We start from the raw sequence: 25537 nt of genomic DNA on the forward strand, positions 1-25537 counted from the left end.
AATATTCATTGACTTTGCTACCGAGGTGCAACGCCAACACAACCTCCTCATTATGGCAATAAGAAGTGACAACGGCTCCGAGTTCAAGAACTATACACTCAATGATTTTCTTAGTGATGAGGGGATTCGTCATCAATATTCCGCTGCTTAAACCCCTCAACAAAATGGTGTTGCGGAGAGGAAGAACCGGACTCTTATGGATATGGCAAGGTCTATGATGGCGGAGTATAAATCCCGCTATAACTTTTGGGCCGAAGCCATCTCCACCGCTTGTCACTCCTCCAACCGGCTCTATCTCCGCAAGGGCTTGAACAAGACTCCATATGAAATACTCACCGGGAACAAGCCTAATATCTCATACTTCAAGGTGTTCGGGTGTAAGTGTTTCTACAAAATCAAAGGAGTTCGTTTATCTAAATTCGCTCCTAAAGCTTTGGAGGGTATATTTGTTGGTTACGGTGCCGAATCTCACACTTATAGAATCTTTGATGTATCCTCCGGGATTATCATTGAATCTTGTAGTGTGAAGTTCGAAGAAAATGATGGCTCCCAAGTGGGGCAAGTTGATGTTTGTGCAGTGTGATGAAATACCTCAAGATGCCATAGTAAGAATGGGTGTGGGATTTTTCCGCCCCATTGAGGGACACGGTGTGGCGTCTCGGGAAGAACTATGCTCTACCACGGTGGAGCCCTCATCTTCTCAACATCAACAAACCTTACCTAGTGAAGCAAATGATGCACCAACCCAAGAACAAGAACAAGACTCTCCCTCTTATGTGCAAGATCAAGGACAAGATCAAGGTCAAGATCAACCAATCACTCATAATGGCTCCAATGAGGATCCAATCAACTCTTGCCCTTCTCCGAACATTGTTCAAGATCAAGCACATGAGATTGAGCAACCCCAAGCAATTGAGGAAGCTCAAGTTCAAGGTCAAGACGGGGACCCAAATGATCAAGTTGATCAAGTGACACCTCCAAGGCCTAGAAAGACCAAGGAGGAGATCGAGGCCCGTCGTCTAGCAAGAAGAGAAAGGAACCTCGAGCTTCGTGGACACACTCATGACAAGGTTCTTGGTGATGTAAGGGCAAAGGTTTCCACAAGAAGGCAATTGGCGAACTTTAGCCATCATCATGCTTATATCTCCTTAGTGGAACCCAAGAAAGTATTTGAAGCCCTTGAAGATTCGGATTGGTTGGAAGCTATGCATGAAGAACTCAACAACTTCAAGCGCAACAAAGTGTGGACTTTAGTAAAGAAGCCTAAGGAGTGCCGCAATGTTATAGGCACTAAATGGATTTTCAAGAACAAGCAAGATGAGTTTGGAAATGTTGTGAGGAACAAGGCAAGATTGGTGGCTCAAGGGTTCTCTCAAGTTGAGGGTATTGACTTTGGAGAAACCTATGCTCCCGTGGCTCGCCTTGAGTCCATCCGTATCCTTCTTGCTTATGCTTCGCATCATAACTTTAAGTTACAACAAATGGATGTGAAAAGTGCTTTTCTTAATGGTCCTTTGCATGAAGAGGTTTATGTTAAGCAACCCCTGGGTTCGAGGATCTCAACTTTCCTAACCATGTCTACAAGCTTGATAAAGCACTTTATGGTCTCAAACAAGCTCCTAGAGCTTGGTACGAGCACCTTAAGGAATTGTTGGTAGACCGTGGGTTTGATGTTGGGCTAATCGACCCCACTCTTTTTACTAAGAGGGTCAATGGGGAGCTTTTCGTTTGCCAATTATATGTTGATGATATTATATTTGGATCTACTAACAAAGCTTTCAATGATGAATTCTCAAAGCTTATGACCGATAGGTTTGAGATGTCTATGATGGGAGAGATGAAGTTCTTCCTTGGTTTTGAGATCAAGCAATTGAGGGAAGGAACCTTCATCAACCAAGCAAAATATCTCCAAGACATGCTCAAGAGGTTCAAGATGACCGAGATGAAGGGTGTGGCCACTCCTATGGTTACCAAATGTCATCTTGCACTAGATCCCAATGGTAAAGAGGTGGATCAAAAGGTATATCGCTCCATGATTGGATCCTTGCTTTACCTTTGTGCATCTAGACCGGACATAGTGTTGAGTGTTGGTGTGTGTGCAAGGTATCAAGCTTCTCCTAAAGAGAGCCACATGATGGCTCTCAAAAGAATCTTTCGATATTTGGTTGATACCCCAAGATATGGTATTTGGTACCCCAAAGGCTCAAGTTTTATTCTCAATGGTTATACCGATGCGGATTGGGCGGGTGACAAGGATGATAGGAAATCAACTTCCGGGGCTTGCCAATTCCTTGGTAGGTCCTTGGTGTGTTGGTCTTCTAAGAAGCAAAATTGTATATCTCTCTCCACCGCCGAAGCCGAATATGTTGCCGCCGCAAGTGGATGCACTCAATTGTTATGGATGAGGCAAACTTTAAAGGAATACGGTGTCATTTGTGACAAAGTGCCTCTATTATGTGACAATGAAAGTGCCATCAAGATTGCCTATAATCCGGTGCAACATTCAAGAACGAAGCATATTGAGATCCGGAATCATTTCATTAGGGATCATGTTGCCCGGGTGATATTGAGCTTATCTATGTTCCTACCAAAGATCAACTTGCCGATATATTCACGAAGCCTCTTGATGAAGCAAGGTTCTCTTATTTGAGGAATGAGCTAAATATCATTGATTCAAGGAGTATAGCTTGACCATCTTGCAAACACACTTTCGTCTCAAAACTTTATTTGGTTTAGATGTGGGCATGGAAATAGGGGGGGTGCGGTTTAAATTATTGAGCTATCCCTCCCCCCATAATGCCAACATTAAGAAATCATTCTCTTTATATCATATGTTGATATGTGAGCTTCAATGATGAGTAGTGGCTTGGACCCAAGATATATCTTCGCGGTGCCATGCCACAACACTCATATATGGTGGCCTAGGCCACCACACTCTTCTTTGTGAAGAGTTGGAGTTATTTGGATCTTATCGCCTCTTATTTGACAACTCCATGTTCTTATGGGAAATCACTCTAGTTTGGCCTTATTTGCTCATATCTTGCAAACTTGAGTGACCATGTACCATCAACAGTTTGTATCTTCTAAAACCTAAGCCTACTCTCCCCTATAAGCCATTTCCATCTTGCTCATTTGTCATGTTTGGTAAAAAACTTGGAGTTTGAGGTGGTTCGGTCGGATGATCTTGGTGGCTCCATCTTATTGGTAAATTTGCACCTTATATGTGACGTGATACATTATTGCATCACATATGGGTCCTGCAAATAACCAACGAAAGATGGGCCGGATTCCCGGTGTTTCGGAATTTTCCAAGCACCCGGATAATCCGGCCCCGGAGACACCGGATAATCCGGCCCGGCCGGATTATCCGCCCTAAGCTAGGGCCGGATTATCCGGCCTGGGCAGATCTTGAAAGGGCTGAGGTCGAGGCCACGGGGGGGAACGGTTCACACCTCCTCCCCCACACGCCTCTCTCTCTCTTTCTCCTCTCAAGATCGCCGGATCTCCTCCTCCTCGCCGGAGACGCTCCGTCCGCCCCCTCTCGGAGTTCTTGGGTGGATCGGGTGCATCTCCTCCCTAGCTACCTTCTCCTCCAAGCGGTTTCCACAATGGATGTGGGTATGATTCACAATCTCTAACCCTAGATGTTGTGTTTTATATGTGCTATTTTCTTGGTGGAATTGGTGTCTAGTTGTTCCAAATCGTTTGTAGTGTACTCCTCTTGCATGCTATGAGGCCGATCTAGTCTTAGACAAGCTTTTGATTGGAAAACTGCTTATCTCGCAGGGCCGGATTATCCGCCCCTCGAGCCGGCCGGATTATCCGGCCTGGCCGGATTATCCGCCCCCAGGGGACACCGGATTATCCGGCCTGGAGCTTCATCGCCGCTGCAGTTTTTTGCTTCAATCTATCATGTCTAGATTTGTACCGACTTATAGCATGCTTCTCGAGTATATTACTGTATCTTACATGACTTATGAGCATTACCTTTCCTTTGCTACCCGCCTTTTCTTCTCACATGTGGTGCTTCTCGGGGTGGTCGGAGACGCTCAAGGCATGATCGATCTAGTGACGAGTTTGCAACCAATGCACCTCGCAAGTCCGTCACTTCAAGGCGGAAGAACAAGGAAGTGAGGGAGAACTACAAGGCCATGGACCCGGCCTCTTATTCCGCTATTCGCATGAAGAACTGGTATGAAGATGTCCCAAGGGATGAAGATTGAGGGCAGGAGATTCTGGTGCATTGAGCAGGAATTCATCTACAAGGACATCTATGAGCCCATGAAGAATCTGAGACCCATGCAAGCTATTGATGTGGACATTCTGGCTGAAAACAATCACTTTGAAGATGCCATCTGGGTAGCTGGAAGGTTGGGTTTGCATGATATCATGAAGATTCAATGTGACTATAGCCCAGAATTGGTGAAGCAATTCTTTGCCACTTTGGCAATCAAGAAAGATGAGGAACACACTATGGAATGGATGACTGGCTCCACTCACTGCAGTGCCACTCTACGCCAATTTGCTGGTTTTCTTGGAGTTCCTGTTGATGGGGGTCGTCGTCTTCATGGACCACAACAGTACGGATAAGAATGCTCTTGTGCATGTCTATACCTCAAGCAGGGAAAATTGGTTATACTAAGGGGCCGCTTCCCATATACAATCAGCTGCTTCGGTTCTTTCGGGCAACCATTTGCCCAAGTGGTGGTAACAATGATGCTCTCCGGGGAGTCCTTGTGAACCTTATGCACCTCAGCCTATAAGTGTGCTCGTGATGGGAATGAGGAACGGAACTTCACTCTTGATATCATGGACTTTATCTTCCATGAGATCCATGATGCCATGGTCTCCCGGACCTCCATACCCTATGCTCCCTACATCCAGCCTTCTCATCAACAACACCGTGGCCGTGGTTGGTGAAGACTTGAGTGGGTATCCTTTGGTGACGCACCATGTCAAGAAGGCCTACAAGGTTAAGCCGGCCTCTTCACTGCTCCTCGCTCCCCGACTCCTTCATGGGTGATGCTCGTTCTAGTGGTTATGCTCCCGCTCGTCATCGTGATGTCCCGGCTATGAGGAAGCAAGTGACCCGGCTTAGTTGGTTCCAGCCGCCATATCCTTTGCATGAACATTGAGATCCATAAGGAGAACTATGCAGCTAGCCGAGAGCGTTCTGAGATTAAGCATACTCAGGCGGTTATTCTTCACAAGCTAAGTGGTGATCAAGGACCCCCGCCTCAGCCTTCAGCTCACCAGGGTTACAGTGGATGGCACTCAACACAGGTTCCATGGAGTGATCTTGATGATTGCCTTCAAAGGTCCAACACCTCTCGCCGCTCTCCGGATGCACCTGACACTGATGAGGAAGAAGAGGAAGTGGCATACGAGTCCGATGATGATGATGCCTCCGAGTGATTCTCATGGGACGTGTAGCATCGCGCTTGTCCCCTTTTTGGCGTCTCGATGCCAAAGGGGGAGAAGTGTTCTATTAGGATTCTCGGGGATTTGCATGGTTTGGGCACAAGCATATGCGTTTATCATTCTTATATTGCTTGTGTTCCCTCTTTAGTTGAACTATTTGGTTTGTTTGTGTGCCGTTCAAAACTATGTGCTATGAGGTGTGAGACATTGTTATGGTTTTCGGATTTCTATTTGTTGAGATCAAGGATATTACATTGTGTGTGATGCTATATCTCCGCATTATATATCTACACATGGGTATGATTTCTTGCTTCCTATCTCAACTTCATATGTGTCAATGTCTTTTGTTAGAGCTCATGTTGGATATCTCTTGTGTTGAGGCACCATAATCCTATGTGTTGTGTATTTGTATTCAAATGCAAATTACTTATATGCACACATGTAGGGGGAGTGCCTCTATGTCTTGCCATCATGCTTGTCTCTATTGTGATTCCTTGGCAAATCCGTATATTGTCATCAAACACCAAAAAGGGGAGATTGAAAGAACATCTCTCACATTATGTTTTGTGTGTTTGATGTCAATATATGTGATACACTAATGTTTGATTAAGTGGTACAGGGATTACATAGATAATTATTCATGTGTGTTGGATTTGATCGTCTGTCAAAAGTCATCAGAAAAAGATTGGCCAGACCGGATAATCCGGGCCGGATATTGTTGAAATATCCGGCCCCCGATTTTGGCTAAGTCTCACGAGGAATTGTTGCGCGAGTATGGGGGCCGGACATTTGCCCGGATAATGTCCCGGTATTGTACCAGGGCCGGATTATCCGGGCCGGATATTTTGGAAATATCCGGCCCCCGATTTTGGCTAAGGACTGGAAGAAAAGCTTCTCTGATATAGGGCCGGACTTTTGGCCGGATTTTGTCACGGTTTTGTTCCGAAGACCGGATTATCCGGGGGGGCGGATTATCCGGCCCTTACTTAGGCCGGATTATCCGGCCCCCCGAAAGCAGCAACGGCTCATTTTTGAGAGGGGGTATAAATACCCCCCTTCTTCTACCTTGGTTGCTTGCTCAATCATTACACAAGAAATCTGCCAAGCCACCTCCATTAGAGCCACCTCAAGAAAGTCAAGATTTGCAAGATCTCCTTCCTCCCCCAACCAAAGCTCTTGATCTTTGGAGATTCGAAGGAGAAGACACCGATCTACATCCTCACCGAAGCGTTCTTCATTTCCCCTCTCTTGTTTGAGGGATCTCATGCTAGTGTTCCTATTTGGTTCCCTAGTTGATTTGTTGTTGATGTGTTGTTGTTGATTGTTGTATTGTTACAGATTTGGGAGCCTCCAATTTGGTTGTGGATGTGTGCCCCAAGAACTTTGTAAAGGCCCGGTTTCCGCCTCGAGGAAATCTCTTAGTGGAAGTGGGCTAGGCCTTCGTGGCGTTGCTCACAGGAGATCTGAGTGAAGCCTTCGTGGCTATTGGTTTGGCTTGCGTAGCAACCACACTCCTCCAAACGTAGACGTACCTTCTTGCAAAGGAAGGGAACTACGGGAATCATCTCCGTGTCATCGCGTGCTCCACTCTCGGTTACCTCTATCCCACTCTATCTACTATTGCGGAGCTATACCTTGCTTAGTTGATATCCTTGTCATATAGGTAAATTCACTTAGTTGCATATCTAGAGAATTTACCTTTCGTGTCAAGCCTAAATTGAAAAAGAACTAAAAATTGGTTAGCACCTATTCACCCCCCCTCTAGGTGCGGCATACGATCCTTTCAGTGTCAACGTAGTGGTGGGTTCCCAAGTCGCGGGAGGCCCCCCAACCATACTAGCGTCGAAACCAACATGCCCAACGGGCATTGAATTTTACATTCATGGATCATAAAAAGTTGAGACATGTATCAACCAAACAAAAGATAAGAATCGAAAGTCTATCCATTTTGAATTCTACTAGCATGTTGCCATCCAGTACTTCGAAAAAGAAGTCCCGAGTAGCCGTAAATAGATGTTTACACCCAGTAGCCATATCCCCTCTGATCCTCTAGGAGAAGTAAATCCCAAACTTGAATGCAATGCACAGCTCAACGAATAACCTGCAAAAAATGAGTATTTTGCTTGTTAAAAACAATATCATTTCTGCATGTCCAAATGGACCAGCTGAAACGCCAATACGTAGCTTTGTTTTATCATTTTTATCAACACCATTTTACAAGTTACCAAACATATTAGTAATATTAGCAGGTGGAATATTATAGGTTAAGTAAACCATGTGAATGGACATGCAAGAAATAAATGGTCCACGGTTTCATTAGAACCTGTTGCGGTCAGAAACCCACCGGCGAGCAACGACGGGCAACACAGTAGAGCCGGGAGGCTCCCAGAGCTGCGGCTGGCCCTGGTCCCTCGAGCGACGGCCCGCAAAGTCTCGGCACGCACGTCCGATGCTGGTGCAAGGGCGTGCCACCTGACCTATACCTGGTCAGGAAGGTGATGAATTTGCTTCGCTTAGTTTCCTGCATGGCATACACGTAAACATTAAATACGAGCCTCGATCGGCTCTCAGGTTATCCTGTGAATCGGCTCAAGGAGTCGATCCACCCATGATTCGTATGAGGTCTACGATCACATGGTGCTCCTGCTTGATCAATATAAAGCTAAAACGACCTACGACGATTTAGGGTTTTCACCACATAATCGGAACATCCTACGCGTGATTGAGCCTGGCAGCCACGCACGGTGATAATAAACCGACCCTAGACAAGCCCTAAAAACCAACATGAAGTTGATCCCCGGAACATCTTATCTAGGGCTAGCAAACTACACCCTACGTGCTACTGGATCCTTCAACCCGTTTGCAAGGCCTACTATGCAGATATTAAACTAATCCTTGAAGAACAAGGAGCAATCATAACGGATCGGATCTACTAAATAATGATCAAGCGAGGTGCCGCCCTTACACCTAAAATAGGTGTAAGGGCGGCTAGACGTCTAAGGGTTGCATGGACGAAAGCGTATGATACGATGAAACAATGCTAACCCTAACACATCTATGATAACTACGCTGCTCGCCATCAACAAGGCTTCAGCACGAGCAACGCATGAACACCGAATAAACGTGTACTGATGCGATCTAGGCAGCATGATGCTTACCCGGAAGAAACCCTCGAAACAAGGGGTTGGCGATGCGCCTAAATTGGTTTGTGATGAACATGATTGTTGTCTTTCTCAATAACCCTAGATACATATTTATAGTCCGTAGACTTTCTAACGTGGGAATAATCCCAACCGTGCACGAGCCAAATTCTATCTAACCGACACGTATCCTACTATATTTACAGATACACGGGCAAACTAGCCCAAACTTTGTATACAAGGCCGATTCATGTATTTCTTCCATGTATGTTCTTCAAGCCCATCTTAATCGCGGCCCACCTCTGATCCGGTCAAATTCTGGTGATAACACATGCCCCCTGGTTTTGGAAATGATAATTCCAAAATCACTCTGCTTTTTCTTCGTCGGGTCATGTCGTGGCAGAGCAGAACCGTCGCAGTACCCTTCATCATGATGACTTGCCTTCTCAACTTCTCCGCGTGACCTGGCAAATTTTTTTTTTCTTTGGGCACCACTTCCTCGGAAACTGCTGTGGCATTGAATCTCCACCATATCCCTTTTATTTAACCGCATCGAGCAGTTTGCTTCTTCATCCCCTTGCTCTGTTCTGGCCATCGGCACCAAGAAACCCCAATCTCAGAGCAATGTCTTCCTCCTCTTCCTCCTCCGCCTCGTCGGATCTCTCCTCGCAATCCTTCTCCTCCTCCTCCTCCTCCCGCGAACCCACGCCAGAGTGGGATCCGATGGCGGCTCTGATGGCGGCGCACGACGAGCGCGCCCCAGAGGAGTAGGACCAGGAGGACCACGCCTCCTCCGTCTGGTCCGAGGACGACAAGTCCTTGACCAGCGGAGATGAAGACCTCCAGTTCCTCGCTGATGGGGAACTGGAATCAGAGAGTGAGGACGACTCGTTCTCCTGGGACGATTACACCTCCTCCGAGGAAGAGGAGGAGGAGGACGACGACGACGACTCCCTCGAGGGTTATCCGCCGGCGAAGCGCCTCCGCGCCTGGTGGGACGACGACGACGACGATGATGAAGATGAGGAGGCCCCCAATGAGGGCCACTGGAGCAGTGACGAGGAGCCCGCCGGCAGCAGCGCCGACGAGAGCTCCGATGATGACGACAAGGGCAGCGACGGCCCGTAGATTAGGAACTACTAGCATAGGACTAGTAGTAGTAATCGGCTTTTGTTCTTTCTTCCTTGAGCAATTGGCTCTTCTCTGTAAAAGCACTTTTATTAATGAAGAAAAACATCTCTAAGCCGATTCTATCCTTTGACCAGCTTTGCCGATCGTCAAAGTAAGTCAACACACCAAGAGCCGATGGCAGCGCATCGGCCCTTGCCATAAAACGCGAGCAAGGCCAGCTCTATTGTCTATTCAAATGGTATCCTGCGACTTATCCGAAAGAGCAACACTCAGATCCCCAAATCGCCGCTCGAACAGATCCAACCCACGGCGACACGAACCTCAGATGTCAATCGCGCAGGTTCGCACCTGCAACGGACCCAATGGCGGAATCATCCAATGCCAACGCTATGGTCTCCGGCCTGAAGGTAATCCTTAACCGCTCCTCGCTGTCCGAACATAGTGCTAGAATTAGCAACAAACATCTGAATTAATGCTTCGTTCCATCATTAGTTTCTAGGTATCAGACATTCTACTGCCCATCCTCCTCTTCCGAATTCTCCCTGTCTCGGCCCTCATTCTACCGAGAGTCCTGCCCATCTGATTTCATGCGAGGCAAATAGAATTCCCTTTATAACCTTGCTCTATCTTTTTGCAGCAACAGGACGGTCCCGACCCTGTAGATGATGACAGCTCCCCTTTCAGATTCCTCCCAGCAGCTCCGGTGGTCCTCTTCCGCAACAACTCACCAGCTTTGAAGAAGGTTGTGATGCAGGGCCAGCCGATGATACCCAAATCGGCTTCCAAAAAGCAGAGTGTCTACTAGGTCAGCTGCCCCCCGAGCCTCAGTCAAGGCGAGAACAGCGGTGAGGAAAGTAGCTGCCAGGAAGACTCTGGAACACCAAAGCCCTACTCCAGCTGAAGAAGGCTCGTACGTAAGTTCCGCCCATGCTTTGGCTGATTCCATTCATCCTTCTAGGCTTCTGCAGCATACTTGTATTTCTTTTACAAACCTCTACCGAAGAAAACTCTAGTGAGGACACACAACCCAGTCGAAGGGACTCGAGCTCGGGCAATTCTGAGAAAATCACCACGCAAAGCCAGCCCGACTTGCCACCGTCGGCTTCCCAGAAAAGGTCAGCCCCTGAACCTGCCATTTCCCAAACTCCCATCAAAGCGGGGCAGGGCAGCCTACGCACAAAGAGCCGATGCATCCAGAGAGCTCGCAAGGGAGCGCAAGCCTCTCCATCAAACCAGGAGATATCAAACGTAACTCCATCCTCTCCCCGGCTCATTTTGCATGCCGACCCCTTGTCGTTCTCATCGGCTAACCTTTCCCTTTGCAGACTGATGACACCTCCAGTGGGGGAATCGGGCCAACTTGGCCAAACCGTCAGCAGAAACATCAGAGCCGATCACCTCTTCATCGGTTGTTCCTCTGGTCTTAGGAGAGGTACGATCCTTCCATTTAGCTCTACCTTACTCCCTTGCTGTCTCCTGACGTTTTCTTGTTGCCTGTCGTGGTCATGACCAAGCTAAGGAAGCTCTCATCGTTCACTCCCTCGAGGAAGCAGAAGGCCTCAAAACTGAACTGAAGACCGACTTGGCCGAAATCCGCGCCTTGAACATGCAGCTGGTAGTAGGCAAGGACGAAGATGATGAGGCCTACTTTGTTTCTTAGTTCTTTTTTTTACTGGCCGATTTTTCTATCAGCCCCCCCAATATTTCACTGCCCATGTATCGCACATGTTCTGGCCGATTTTTCTATCGCCCCCCCCCCCCAATATTTCACTGCCCATGTATCGCACATGTTCATCTGGTTAGGTGCCCCCGAGCCGAATCTGCCAGTAACCGCAGATATCGGCTCTGTAGTTAGCCAAGGCACTGTACTTGAACATCGGCTCCATCAGGACCAATGTTGACTTCTTCCAGCTCATCAGCCGACGTAAACCCGTACCCAGCTTTCCGTCGCCCGTTAGATCGACGTTGAACACAGGCAGGACGTACGGCGAGGATAATTTTGGCCGATTGCTGGAATCGGCCTCCATGTTGATTGAATTGCTCAATGAAGGTGTACATCTTGGTCTTGCTTTACTATAACTACGTGACATGCTTGAGACCAGATTATCCCTTTTTATTTTTTGGGGCCGATCACAAGGATCGGCCTCGCCCCGTACGTCCATAGATTTTGCTCTTGTTACACGGTCAGGCCGGTGGATAAGACCAGCCTCACCCCGCTTTTTGTCACGTCGATGCGCTCGCAGTCGTCCAAAGTGATGCCTGAGAGTGGCTCTTGGCCTGCCGTCTCCCAAACGTTCATGCCAGCCGTTGAAATCTCGGCTGAGTCATCTGCGTGGACGACCTCTACTTCATCTCCATCCCACTGTATTAAACATTGGTGCATCGTGGATGGAATGCAACAGATTGGCGTGGATCCAATCTCTCCCTAGCAGGACAGCATATGTGCTCTTGCTATCGACAATAAAGAACGTCGTAGGGATGGTTTTTCTTCCTACGGTCAGATCCACGTTCAGAACACCTTGTGCTTCAGATGCTTGGCCATTGAAATCGCTCAGTGTAACGTTGGTCTTGATCGGATCCGAGCTAGAGCGTCCCAACCGACGTAGCATGGAGTATGGCATAATGTTGATCGCCGCTCCGGTGTCCACCAGCATCTTGTTGACAGGCTGCCCATTGATATAACCTCGTAAGTACAGTGGCCTTCGGTGTCCGTAGCTTCTTTCTCGTGGCTTCTCAAAGATAACCGGCCGTGTGCCGCAGCTCAAGTTGTGCCACAGGTGCTTCGTCTAATCCTGGAGCACTAAACTCCGCCGGAAGGATGAACACCATGTTTGTGCCAGCCGATGTCTCATCATCGGCTTTCCTTTGTCTCGGGCGCCACTCTTTCTTTTGTGGCCGACCATCTTCGTCCAGAGTTCGCTGAATTTTCGCGGCCAGATCAGGCCGCGCCTTCCTTAACGTGTGCAGGTATAACCTTTCGGCTTCCTCCAAACCACGTAGTCGCTGAACCCTACGCTTTTGGGAACGGCTGAGTCCATCGGGGCACCACCTTGGCCGGTGGTACTTATCTTCTTCTTCTTCATCGTCGTCTTCTAACTCCTCGAGATCTTCCACCCGAGAGGACTCGGCTGTGCTTGTTCCGAGATGGGAGAGGCCCTAGACGTTTGAATATCGACACGTCACACTGCACCCTTCTTCTTCGCCTACATTCTCGGGCAGTTGCCGATTGTAGGCAATCGGCTCATTCCCGAATCCCAAGCAATGTCCGAAGAAGGGACAGTCCCAGAGTGCCTATCCACGTCGTCTTGCTCTCTTGACTTTTCCTTGGCGTGGCGCTCATATCTCTCCTCGTCGCGATCATGCCGACGATGTCTCCTGGCGTCCCTGCTAGCCAGACGATCCCTTTCGCCATCGTCGTCGTATCGTCGGCGTTGGTCGTATTGACTCACGTATTTGTTGAGGAGGTGATCAGAGAGAGGTCGCTGATATCGCACATTCCTCACTTCTCCTTCTGTGATGTAGCGCTTGCCATCGTGCCGGAGCCGATCGCGTGGAACGGCTTCCTCTTTGTCCTTGTTATGAGAGCAGCTGCCCTCGTCTCTGTCCTTACCAGGGTGGGGCCCAGGTCCTACCATGTTGATGTTGAACGAGAAACCTGGCTGGTACCTCCCAGGGTAAGTGCACTCCACCATGTTAACGGCGGGGAAAGGGTGTGTGTCGACTTTCATGGCGTATCGGCTGAAAATTAGACGCCCTTGTTCTATCGCCATTTGGATCTGCTGACACCACACCCTGCAGTCGTTGGTGGTATGGGTGAACGTGTTATGCCACTTGCAGTATGGCTTTCCGTTCAGCTCCTGCGCTGTGGGGATTTTGTGGCCTTCGGGTACCTTTAGCTGCTTCTCCTTAAGTAAGAGGTCGAAAATTTGCTCAGCTTTGGTCACGTCGAAGTCAAACCCTCTTGGAGGACCTTGTGGCTTAACCCATTTGCAGGACACGGGGCTTGCCCCCCGAGTCCATTCATCCACTGCTACCTCTTGATCTCCCGTAGAGCCTTCATCTTCATCTGCCTCAACCAGGACTACCGCACGCTTGAATTTATCCTGGTACAGCTCTGGGTGGCGCTGTTCATATGATGACAGCTTCTGAACCATATGCGCCAGTGAAGGGTAGTCTGCTTGGGAAGCCATATCCTTGATCGGTGATGCGAGTCCCACCACCGCCAACTCGACTGCTTCTTTTTCAGTCACACGAGCCGAATAGCATCGGTTCCTAACGGTCCTGAAGCGCTGGATGTATTCTGACACTGTTTCTCTGCGCTTCTGTCGTACTTGTGCTAGATCGGCAATGCCAGCCTCGGAAGCCTCTGAGTGATACTGCATGTGGAACTGTTCTTCCAACTGCTTCCAAGTCCGGATTGAGTTTGTTTGCTGCGATGTGTACCACCCGAAAGCCGATCCTGTGAGGGACTGTGCGAAGAACCTCACACGTAGTTCATCTGATGCTGAGATCGTGCCCAGCTGCGCCAAATATCGGCTCACATGCTCGATTGAGCTGGAGCCATCTGACCCACTAAACTTGGAGAATTCAGGGAGCCGATATTTGGGTGGTAGTGGGATCAAATCATACTCGTTGGGGTACGGCTTGGAATAGCCGATTGCCCTCCTTTCGGCACCATGCCGAACTGGTCTCTCAAGATTGTACTGATCTGATCCGCGGTGCTGGTTGCAGGAGTCGAACTCTGAAGATTCGCTGGAGTGGCATACTTAGCCAGCCACGCTTGCTTCTCAAGTTTTGAGCCAGCTGCAGGAGTTGAGCTCTGGAGGTTCGTCGGAGTGGCATACTTAGCTAGCCACGTCTGCTTCTCAAGATCTGTTCCAGAAGTTCCTCCTGCTGTTCCAGAAGTCCCTGCTGTTGCAGTCTGGTTCGTGAGTGCCCAGTGTACCCGTGAGAGATCTCCTTAGGCGTCTCATACAAGAACTGGTAATCACTAGGGTCACCACCGATCTTGTAGACGACGTATGCCGGTGAACTCGGCACTTCTGGTGCTGCCAACGCGAACGGCAGCGGTAGTCGGGACTGGAGTGGTATCTCTCCTTGGTGAGTCCCTAGAGCAGGTCCTGACGGAGAGTGCTTATGCCTCATGATTTCCTGGATCACCCGAAGGGCGACACGCTCCAAAGTGTTCACCAGGCTCTCAGAATGGCGGTGCAGCGAATGAGCTATCATGAAATTAATCTCCTGACGCAGAGACCTGGTGCGTTCCTCTGAAGGGGCGGACAGGTCCACTCCATCGAGCGCGCCTTCAGGTGAGAACCCTTTCCATCTAATGTCGTGTGATCGGGTTCTCTGGAAAGAGCCGATGAGGTCGGCTTCGAGGATAGCTTTGACCTCGTCATACTTCTTCTTGAGCTCCTCAGTCAGATCTTCGTACGTGACTGGAGTACCTTCCGCCATCTCAGTTGTAGATGGCGATGCAGTTGATGTCGAAGACTGTCCCACCGGGCGTGCCAGAATGTGTTGCGGTCAGAAACCCACCGGCGAGCAACGACGGGCAACACAGTAGAGCCGGGAGGCTCCCAGAGCTGCGGCTGGCCCTGGTCCCTCGAGCGACGGCCCGCAAAGCCTCGGCACGCACGTCCGATGCTGGTGCAGAGCGTGCCACCCGACCTATACCCGGTCGGGAAGGTGATGAATTTGCTTCGCTTAGTTTCCTGCATGGCATACACGTAAACATTAAATACGAGCCTCGATCGGCTCTCGAGTTATCCTGTGAATCGGCTCAAGGAGCCGATCCACCCATGATTCGTATGAGGTCTACAATCACATGGTGGTCCTGCTTGATCAATATAAAGCTAAAACGACCTACGACGATTTAGGGTTTTCACCACATAATCGGAACATCCTACGCGTGATTGAGCCTGGCAGCCACGCACGGTGATAATAAACCGACCCTAGACAAGGCCTAAAAACCAACATGAAGTTGATCCCCGGAACATCTTATCTAGAGCTAGCAAACTACACCCTACGTGCTACTGGATCCTTCAACCCGTTTGCAAGGCCTAACTATGCAGATATTAAACTAATCCTTGAAGAACAAGGAGTAATCATAACGGATCGGATCTACTAAATAATGATCAAGCAAGGTGCCACCCTTACACCTAAAATAGGTGTAAGGGCGGCTAGACGTCTAAGGGTTGCATGGACGAAAGCGTATGATACGATGAAACAATGCTAACCCTAACACATCTATGATAACTACGCTGCTCGCCATCAACAAGGCTTCAGCACGAGCAACGCATGAACACCGAATAAACGTGTACTGCCTAGATCGCAAGATCATGATGCTTACCCGGAAGAAACCCTCGAAACAAGGGGTTGGCGATGCGCCTAGATTGGTTTGTGATGAACGTGATTGTTGTCTTTCTCAATAACCCTAGATACATATTTATAGTCCGTAGACTTTCTAACGTGGGAATAATCCCAACCGTGCACGAGCCAAATTCTATCTAACCGACATGTATCCTACTATATTTACAGATACACGGGCAAACTAGCCCAAACTTTGTATACAAGACCGATTCATGTATTTCTTCCATGTATGTTCTTCAAGCCCATCTTAATCGCGGCCCACCTCTGATCCGGTCAAATTCTGGTGATAACAGAACCACAAGAGCAGCAGTTTTGGCATCCATTCCAATTTCTCTTGGATAGATTATCTTAAGTTAACAACACTCTGTTATTTAGAAACCACAAAAAAATTGATCTTAATGGGATTTTCAGCATTAAGTCTAAATACATATATTTCACCGTAAAATGAATCGGAATAAGTGAGTTTCCAAACAAACTTATCATGCTCATCAAAAAGAGTAACCTTCATCAAGCTCTGACACAAAGGTAGCCATTCATTCCACTTATGTTCATTAAACGTCTTCCTAAAGGCATTGTTAAGAGGAGTTTGCGCAAACAGTCAACACCAATACATTCTTGTGTTAAACAATGTTATACAATAAAGGATATTGTTGTGCAAGAGGTAATTCTCCTAACCATACGTCTTCCCAAAAACGTATTATTCAACCATCGCCAACTTTGAAAGAGCCTCTACTAAGAAAATCTTGCTTAACCCGCATGAGACCCTTCCAAAAAGGGGAATCAGTTGGTTTTGCTTCGATTTGAGCTAAGGTTTTATTCTTAAGATACTTATTATGCAACAATTGTTGACATATGCCATCTTTTGTGATTGTGAGTAATTTAAACAGCCATTTTCTAAGTGAACACTTTTTTTAACTCAAGAACTTCTATGCTGAGCCCCCCCCCCCCCCCCCCCCCCCCGATCCTTCGGTCGACATAAGATATTTAATTTAGATAGTCTATACTTTCTCTTATTCTCATCTGTTTGCCAAAAAAATCTAGATCGGTAAATATCAAGGCGCTTCCGAACACCTTTCGGAATTTCTAGAAAGGATAGCATAAACATTGGAAGACTTGTGAGGACTGAATTAATCAAAACGAGTCTATCCCAATATGAGAGAACTTTGCTACACCAGCATCCTAGCTTTGAAAGAAAACGACTCTCAATAGGATTCCACTCCGAGTTACGAAGAATTCGATGGTGAATAGGTCTTCCAAGGTACCTAAATGGTAAAGATCCGGGCTCACAACCAAAAATTTGTTTATATTGCTACTCCATATCCTTAGATTTACCAAAACAAAACAAAAAAACTCGCTCTTATGAAAATTTATTTTTAGTCCTGACAGTTGTTCAAAAATGCAAAGAATAAGCTTCATATTAACAACTTTTTAATATCATGATCCAAGAACAAAGATAACGAGATGACACCACTGGCCACAGAGGCAACCCTAAACCTAGACCAGGCCCTAAGCCTACTATTTACTGGTGCAGGCGTGTGCAGCCCAGCTTCATGTACCTGTGTACCATCCCTATTCGGACCAGCGAGGCCACCGGAGAGGAGTCGGTGGACAGAGATCAAAATAGGAGTTGTCACCGCTAGATCCTAGAAGGAGGTGCAAACAAAGATGGGCATGAAGATATATAGAAGTTAGCCGTGCAATCCGTTAGGGATGCTCATTTTCGCTAGAAGGATGCTTGAGATCATATACTCGATGAGCAACGGAAGCTTGATTTGTATTACTCATATCAGAGACGTAGTCAAAACTATGTGAATCAATTCATTGGTGAATTTCGGTCACGCGGAAGCTCCAACGGTTAGACTAGCTAGCATCAAGGAACTACGACGGGCTGTTTGGATTGAAGACACGCCTTGTCACCTCCCATGTTAGGCATGTCTGTTGTGTGCCACATGTCGTGCGTAATCTCAGTTAGCTAAGAATTAAGTTCATGCTCAGTTAAGTTCTACATCGTTCGATTACATCATGATTCATGCATACAAGTACAAGTTAAGTCGTAATTGAGTTTTTTCAGTTGTAATGGTTGCAACTGAGTTTTTATAGTTGCAAGTGGGCGTTTAACTAAGCAAAATGCTCCAAGCAGTAGATTTGCTTCGTGATTCATGCTAGTCATAAATTGCAACATTAGTTGTACTAGCTGATATTGATGACTTTGTCTGAGAATAATGTTAGTTCTCAGTCGAGGTAGTGAGTAGTCACATCCATTTTTTCCAAAGTGTTGCCATAAGTGTGGCGAGCAATTTGCTCAACACAAAAAATTATGGCGTGCCACACATTTAAAAAAAAAGTGTGGCCTTAGTAGGCATCAACCAAACAGGTGGCTTAATTAACGGTTGTAATCATACTTTTTGGATAAAATCTGTAATCATATTTTTTTAGTAGCAGAAACATGGTTTCCCAACAAGAAAATACCCATCGAATTCGTTTCATGTTTGACGCTTTTCGTACATCAGTGTGTGACATGACATCAACTTCGCTTCAAACATGTACGATTTTTTTCTGACGTGGCGGAGAGTAAGAAGATCGGCTTCTCTTCTCCACGAAGCAAAAGTGCTAAGAGAGTGCAGCTGGTGCACTAGGAATCTAGGATCAGCCTTTCCACGAAAGAAACCAGCCTTCGCAACCACTGTGATGTGATAGCAGTTTAGTTTTAGTGCTATCTCTTGATGCTAATTACCTAGATTATAGTATGTAAACGAGAAAACATAGTACAGTAGAAGTAGTAAATTGGTGCACATTAGCATGTTACATGCAGAACGAATTATATTCACTGGAGAGTGGTGGCGCACTGGGATCCCTGCACGACGACGGCCCTGCTGAGCTGCTGCGCCGGCTGGAGCACCACGACGGCGACGCACTGGGCGGCGAGGGCGCGCCTGCCGGACACCCACGAAGCCACCTTCCACCGGAGCTGACCCTCCACGCGCAGCCTTAGCAACGCCGTCGGCCGCCCGCTCTCCGTCTCCGCCTCAACGGCTGACACCACCGCCGGCGCCGCTGATGAGGTCAGCGAGGCAGAGAGCACGACGTCGCCCTGCGTCTGCTCGAACGGCTGGGCGGCTGCGGCGAGCTGGACGCCGGCCCCGTAGAAGGCCTGGATCACGAGGTGGTCGTACAGTGCGGCTGCGCGCGCGTTTGGGTTGTGCGCGACGAGGGCGGCGTCGAGGTGCGCCAGGGTGCCGTTGGAGGCGGTGGCGGTGGCGGCGAGCAGGGAGAAGTGCGGGGCGGAAGGGCGGAGGGTGAGCCAGAGTATGATGACCAGTGCAACCAGGGACGACGCCGCCATCAGCAGCCGGCGCCAGGCAGTGCCGCTGAACCGGCCGCACCCGGCGCGGTGGTGGTGCTTGGCGGCGCAGTGCCGTGGGGAGTGGTTGGGATCGTCCGTGATGAGGGACATGGAGGGAGCCACAAGAGCAGAGCACAGGCCAATGGGGAGAGAAGAGAAGAGAGGCGGTGCAGTGAGCTGAGACAAGCTAGGTTTGTGAGTGGTGTAGTAGCTAGTTATAACCACTGATAAACTTTGCGAGTTCGTCACACTGCAACATAATTTTAGTTAGTTTTTCATGATAATGAAACGCAGGTTAGTTGCTTGAGTGTTGCTGCATCAGCCATCGTTTTCTCATCTCCTTCTTTTCTGAAGAGAAGAAAGCCACCTACCACTGCCTGCCCCGATGGAGATGCTAAAGTTACCAAGGAAGATTCAAGGTTGATCAGTTAGCAGTTAAGATCAGACACTTGAGCTGTGGCAGCGAAGGAAGCTTGCAATCATCACATAGTAAGCTGCTAAGCTAAGATAGAGCGAAAGAAAGAAGGAAAGCAACCTTTCTCTGCATCTTTTCACAAAGTAGCACCGGGCAACTAGCAGCTAGCTAGCCGATAGATGGATGGATCATCATCGAGTAGTAGCTCTGTTTGCATGCCTGGTTATTCTTGTTGTTTGGATGCGAAATGTGAATCAAACTGTGGATCCCAATCAAGAAGGAGAAAAGGCAGCGCGTGAATATACCAAAGTGGATTCGCGAACAATTCAAGCCCACTACTACCTCACTCATTCTCAAACCCCACCTGAACTTTACAAAAGAATGGAAATTTACATGTTTGTCGTGTCCGAGTAGTCTCTAGAGTCTACCCGCTACTCTGCCAGGACTCGTGGCCCGTTCTCCTGCATGCTCGAAACTCTTGCTAAATTCACTGGCTGTGGCCAGTTCTACCGAAACTTGGTTTCTCAAGACTTCCTCATCAGGAATTCGTTCATAATACCTTATGTTAATGAAAATTAAGAAATCAGCATGAAGGAAAAATAAGAGCAAGAATTTGGAAATATTTAACTAGATTCTGAACAAGGAAAAATGGACAAGCGGCCACCATTGACTTATGCAGAGTAACACCAACACCTTGTTGCCCAGAAAGACTGTGATCGGGGACTTGGCTGCTCCTCCGTCCCAAACGCGCTAGCAGGGGTGTCCATAACCATCGAGGCCACCAGACAACCACTTTCTTCCGTTCCAGCAGCCACCTCCGGAATCATGTCATCATGTGTACATTGAACCATAGCAGGGGTGTCCATACCCAATAGGAAAATGACCTGTTATGGTTCATGTTCAGTTTCATGAATTTCTGGTAGTCGTGTTGGAGATTTCATACAGGGAGTACAATTTTTACCTCAGCATGACTACGAATGGCAACTGGTCTGCAGTCTGAACTAGTGTTTCGGGAACAGAAAGCTGTGGGCACTCATCTTTGGGACTAGAAAATGGATGTGTGAATGGATGTGTAAAATGAATCACCGATGCTTAACCCTTCAAGGGGGGAGGGGCAAACAATTTACATAATTGTACGTGCAAAAATGATGCCTTACCTTGTACGAGGCATTCACAAATTCCACCATTGCAGTGTTAAACCTTGTTTCTTGGATTTCCTCTAAGACCTAAAAATGGGATAATTCATGGTAGTCAGTAGTTAAAACATAATCATCATAACAGCATGACTTGAACGTTTGGGACTAAGATGGTACTGAAGATTTTCATAAGACAATATCATGAAAACAGTGTCGGGCCATTGTAACTGCCTGTCCTGATGGAGATTGGTGTGTATGTGTGCGCGCGCACGCGCGGGTGTGTGTGACTGTGCGATGGCTGGCTCCATCACAAGATGCTCACTTGAGTTACGGTGATTAAGGAAGCTTGCAATCAACACGTAGAAAAATAGGAGGAAAGCAACCTTTCTTTGCATCTTTCCACAAAGTAGCACCACGCAACTAGCAGCTAGCTGATGATACACGGATGGATCAAGTAGCAGCTCTGTTTGTATGCTTGGTTATTTTTGTTGTTTGGGTGAGTAATGTGAATCAAATTGTGGATCGCAATCATCAAGAAGAAAAGGTACGCAGCGCATATACCGAAGTGGATTCGCCAACAATTGAAGTCCACTACTACCTCACTCAATCTCAAGCCCCACCTGAACTTTTCAAAAGAATGGAAGTTTACAGGTTTGTTGTGTCCCAAGTCTCTAGACTCTATCAACTACTCTGCCAAGACTCGTGGCCCGTTCTCCTGCAACCCTAAGCTCGAAACTCATGTTCCATTCACTGGCTGTGGCCCGTTCTCCTGCATTGTACAGCAGCATAATAAACAAATCAATCTCCAAAGCAAAAAAAAGTGTTCTTTTCAATTGTTTAAGTTTGGGGGGCATAGCTCTACTCATCAAGGTTTAAATTATAGTGCTCAAAAACATTATGTCTGAAGTTAGTATTGTTCATAATACCACCAGTCCACACTGAAACATAAGTTTTTGTCCATACTGAATAGAAAATGATCTGTTATGGTTCATCTTCAGTTTCATAGATTTCTGTTAGAAATTCATATTGTGTATGACGGAGAGCACAACCTTTGACCTGAGCATGACGATGACATAACTTTCTTCTGTTCATCAATATACAAGTTCTATTGATTATGTTAAGATCAAACATCACATGAAATATTAATCCTTAAACTGGCTAGCAACTATAGTCAAATGATAATTTCACATGATGCAACACAAAGCTGTAAATATGAGTATATAAAAGAATATTTTCATATCTGACCAGATGCAATGGATTCGAGAAACAAATTGCAACAGAGCATTCCTGAAGAGCTGACTATAATTCAATTGTTTAATAATTAGTGCTGGAAGCTCTTCACAAAATCAGGTTAATATTGCTAGTCAACAGACAAGTGGATAATCTAACTCTATTCGTCATCCGTTACAACAGACAAACAGAAGCATGAAACACACGTATATTTGGTATATATTTATTCGTAAGAAGACCACTGGATTATCTCTAAAAAGGAACAAGCCATGGAGAAAAAGCAAAGTCAATTCTTCAGTTACAAAAGACATGAGGCAGCTAGATTGCTAACTATTGAATGCTAAGAATATCAGTAGATAAAGTAAATAAAGCAGAGTCAAGTCTTCAGTTCAAGAAAAAAGAGGCACGAGTCAGATCAGTTGGCAAAGATTTCAAAAGTAGACAAAAGATGATTTTAGCATGAACGCACATGACAGACATTTCAGCCCAAAAGAATATTGAGAAATATAACGCAACCATGTTACATTAAACGAAGAAGCTAGTGGTGGATACACTTCATACATATTACAGTTCATGAGGATACAAACAGCCAGGCCTTTAAGAAGCACCACCACACTGAAATGGAAAGGCTAAGTGTTGACAACATAAGCATTTCGGTGCGATGAAAGGCCAAGTGTTCACAACATAACCCTCTATTGTCGGAAAGAAGTTATGCTGAACAAGAGTTTGCTTGAGACGAAGTTGAGAAATACCAAGACATTTTGTATAGAACTTGGCGACCAACTTGCCAACTATGTCAATCTGAAGTAGCCACTCGCTTGTTTGTACCAGAATGAGCACATCATTATCATCCGAAGACGAAACCACCAGATTCCAGTACTTGCTAAGTCCAAACCGCCCGGTGAGCTCTGCAACCGGCAATTCAACCCGGCATTTGAAGGCCCATACTTCGCTGTCATAGTCCTGCATCATCCAGATATCGATGGTTGTCACCGCATCATTGAAGCTGGCCATGCCAAGCATTCCATCCACCTCAAACAGGTCAGCAGTGGCACGAACGGGCGGAGCGGGCATCTGCCTGAACACCTCAGCTGTGGCGTCGAATACCATTATGATGTTGCTTATGACCTCGACCATCGCTACAAACCAGTGCAGGTTGCCACGGCAAAGGACAGATACGAGCAAATGAATCAGCTCCTCCGCCTCCATCCACCCGATGTGCCTCGGCGGCTGGCAGGAGCCCACCGTGTAAACATAGCAGGCTTCTTGAATGCCAGGTGGCCGTTCATCGTACATCCACGTCCCGTCAGGGTATAGCAGCAGCCGGTACTCGCCCGTAGGAGGGTGCGGGTACATTCCCGCGAGCCTGAAGCCACGAAGCAACGGGAGGGGGGCGTACTGAGGGGTGGCCGGGTTGCAGACGGAGAAGTACAAGGCAGGAGCGAAACACAGGTCACCGACAGTGGCGAGGACAAGGAGGCTGTCGCAGGACGCCTCCAGATGCATGTAGTTGTTACAGGAGCCAAACCTGGCAACGAGATGGAGTTGGTCGGCGGCGGAGACCCCCACCCGGTGGTCCAAAGGCACGATGTCTAGGGACTGGCTGAGGTCATAAGTAGCGTCGTGAAGGTAGAGGAGGGGGAGAGTGGGCTGGTGGCCGTGGTGGGCGAGGAGGAAGTCGCGGGAGGAGGTAGCGAAGCGCCAGGCGCGGCAGACCATGCGGCAACGGAGGAGAGCCTTGGGGGGCAGGCGAACGAGGATCTCCCAGATGGCGATCTCGTCCGGGAGATCGGGGTGGGGAGGCGTCTCTCCTGCTCTTGCGGCCTCCGCCACGGAAGCCAGCGGCGTCGCAGAATGTGTATCAACAGCATCACCAGCACCAGAGCTCTCATGCACATTCGCGGACATGTTAACAAGCCTAGCTGTCAAAATTAGAGATAGAGAAGATAGGTCATAAGGGGATGACCAGCGCTGACAGATACCACTGAAACAGATATATATCGGAAAATAAGAAGATAAATAAATACATGAACATACATATTAAAATATCAAGTAGCACGTGTCCATGTACAACATTTCAGTTCCTAGAATGAAAATAAAGATCGTTTCAGTTCCTGGAACATACATATTCAAATATCAAGTAGCCTGTGTCAATGTGCAACATTTCTGTTCCTAGAACGAATATAAAGATGATTTCAATTGCATGATATCACTGTCTACTGAACAATGGCTAATTAATTCCCTTGCTAATTTAGTCCTGTCCAAAGGGCTAGAAGCCTAGAACAATCCTCTACAACTACCGCCAGGACAAGTACTCTCTCTACTTGCCACTAGTATGGATGTATCTCGAACTAAAATATGTTTAGATACATCAAGACTAGAGGCAACTAATATATATCGGAGGGAGTACATAAATTAAACAAGGCAAATCGATCTGCTTGTAATGCGATTTTCTCTTGAGATGTTAAACTCTCAAATGATTGAAGCAATAATATACAAATCCATTTGAAACTGGAATGAAAGAGCCAGGATAACAGCCTAGAAAGTCTGTACTGATTTGTCCAGGACAACCAGTCAGCAACCCAAGTTTTTCCGAATCCTGCACTACATGGTAACAACAATATAGGAGGGTTCTGAATATGACAAATGAACTGCAACTGTATCACCCCTCCCTAATAAATTTTATTCGTCTAGAATTTTGATCATGTGCACATTAGACTAGCAAATGTTGGGTCCTGGAGGAACAGATCCGTAGCTAAGGACTGAACTGAAAGTCTGTATGCTAGGTCTTTACATCAAGGGGTAATTTTCGCAACTAGTAGCTTCAATTCGTACAAGAAATACTACCTAGCAGCTAAAAGAAAACACAACGTCTAGAACCTTGACGAAAAAGACTGTATGTAAATACAAGTAGTAATTCCAAAATGAAGGTGTGCCACTATCAGTCTTGCGTATGACAAGGTGCTGGGATGATGAGTGCTGACCTTGGTGAGAACGGAGAAGGGTAGGGTACACCGGAGGAGGACTAGTGCCTAGAGGAGGCGATCAGCAGGTCGACGGCGGCTGTGTTGCGGGCAGTTCTACGCAGCGGTAGTGGTGCAGGAAGGTCGACGGCAGCGGTGCATGGCAGCGGCGACGGCGGCGGTGCAAGAAGCCCTAGGGAGTCGGGGACCGAGAGGCCGAAGGCGGGCGGTGCTCCAGGACGATGGCGGTCAGCGGTAGCTACGCAGGGCGGCTGTGGTAGAGCTGCTGGCACCCTAGGCTAGTCGTGCCGCCGCCATGGGGACGAACAGAGCAAGGAGGGGAAATGGGACTGGACTGGGCTGGGCTGGACTGGATTCAGAATAGT

At 47.5% G+C, this 25537-nt stretch overlaps 2 protein-coding genes across 2 annotated transcripts; both read right to left on the bottom strand.

The window, feature by feature from the left end:
• Nucleotides 1-18672: 18672 nt before the first annotated feature.
• On the bottom strand, nt 18673-19581 carry LOC124659836 (NDR1/HIN1-like protein 26). The gene has a single exon (XM_047197655.1). It carries the CDS (start codon nt 19516-19518, stop codon nt 18889-18891), a length of 630 nt encoding a protein of 209 aa, XP_047053611.1. The 5' UTR covers nt 19519-19581; the 3' UTR covers nt 18673-18888.
• A 3203-nt stretch (nt 19582-22784) lies between these two features.
• LOC124659100 lies at nt 22785-23584 on the bottom strand. Its single transcript, XM_047197046.1, has one exon. The coding sequence runs from the start codon at nt 23542-23544 to the stop codon at nt 22786-22788; it is 759 nt and encodes a 252-aa protein (XP_047053002.1). The 5' UTR covers nt 23545-23584; the 3' UTR covers nt 22785.
• Nucleotides 23585-25537: the final 1953 nt, after the last annotated feature.

The sequence above is a fragment of the Lolium rigidum genome, chromosome 6 (genome assembly GCF_022539505.1).
Source record: "Lolium rigidum isolate FL_2022 chromosome 6, APGP_CSIRO_Lrig_0.1, whole genome shotgun sequence".
NCBI classification, from domain to species: domain Eukaryota; kingdom Viridiplantae; phylum Streptophyta; class Magnoliopsida; order Poales; family Poaceae; genus Lolium; species Lolium rigidum.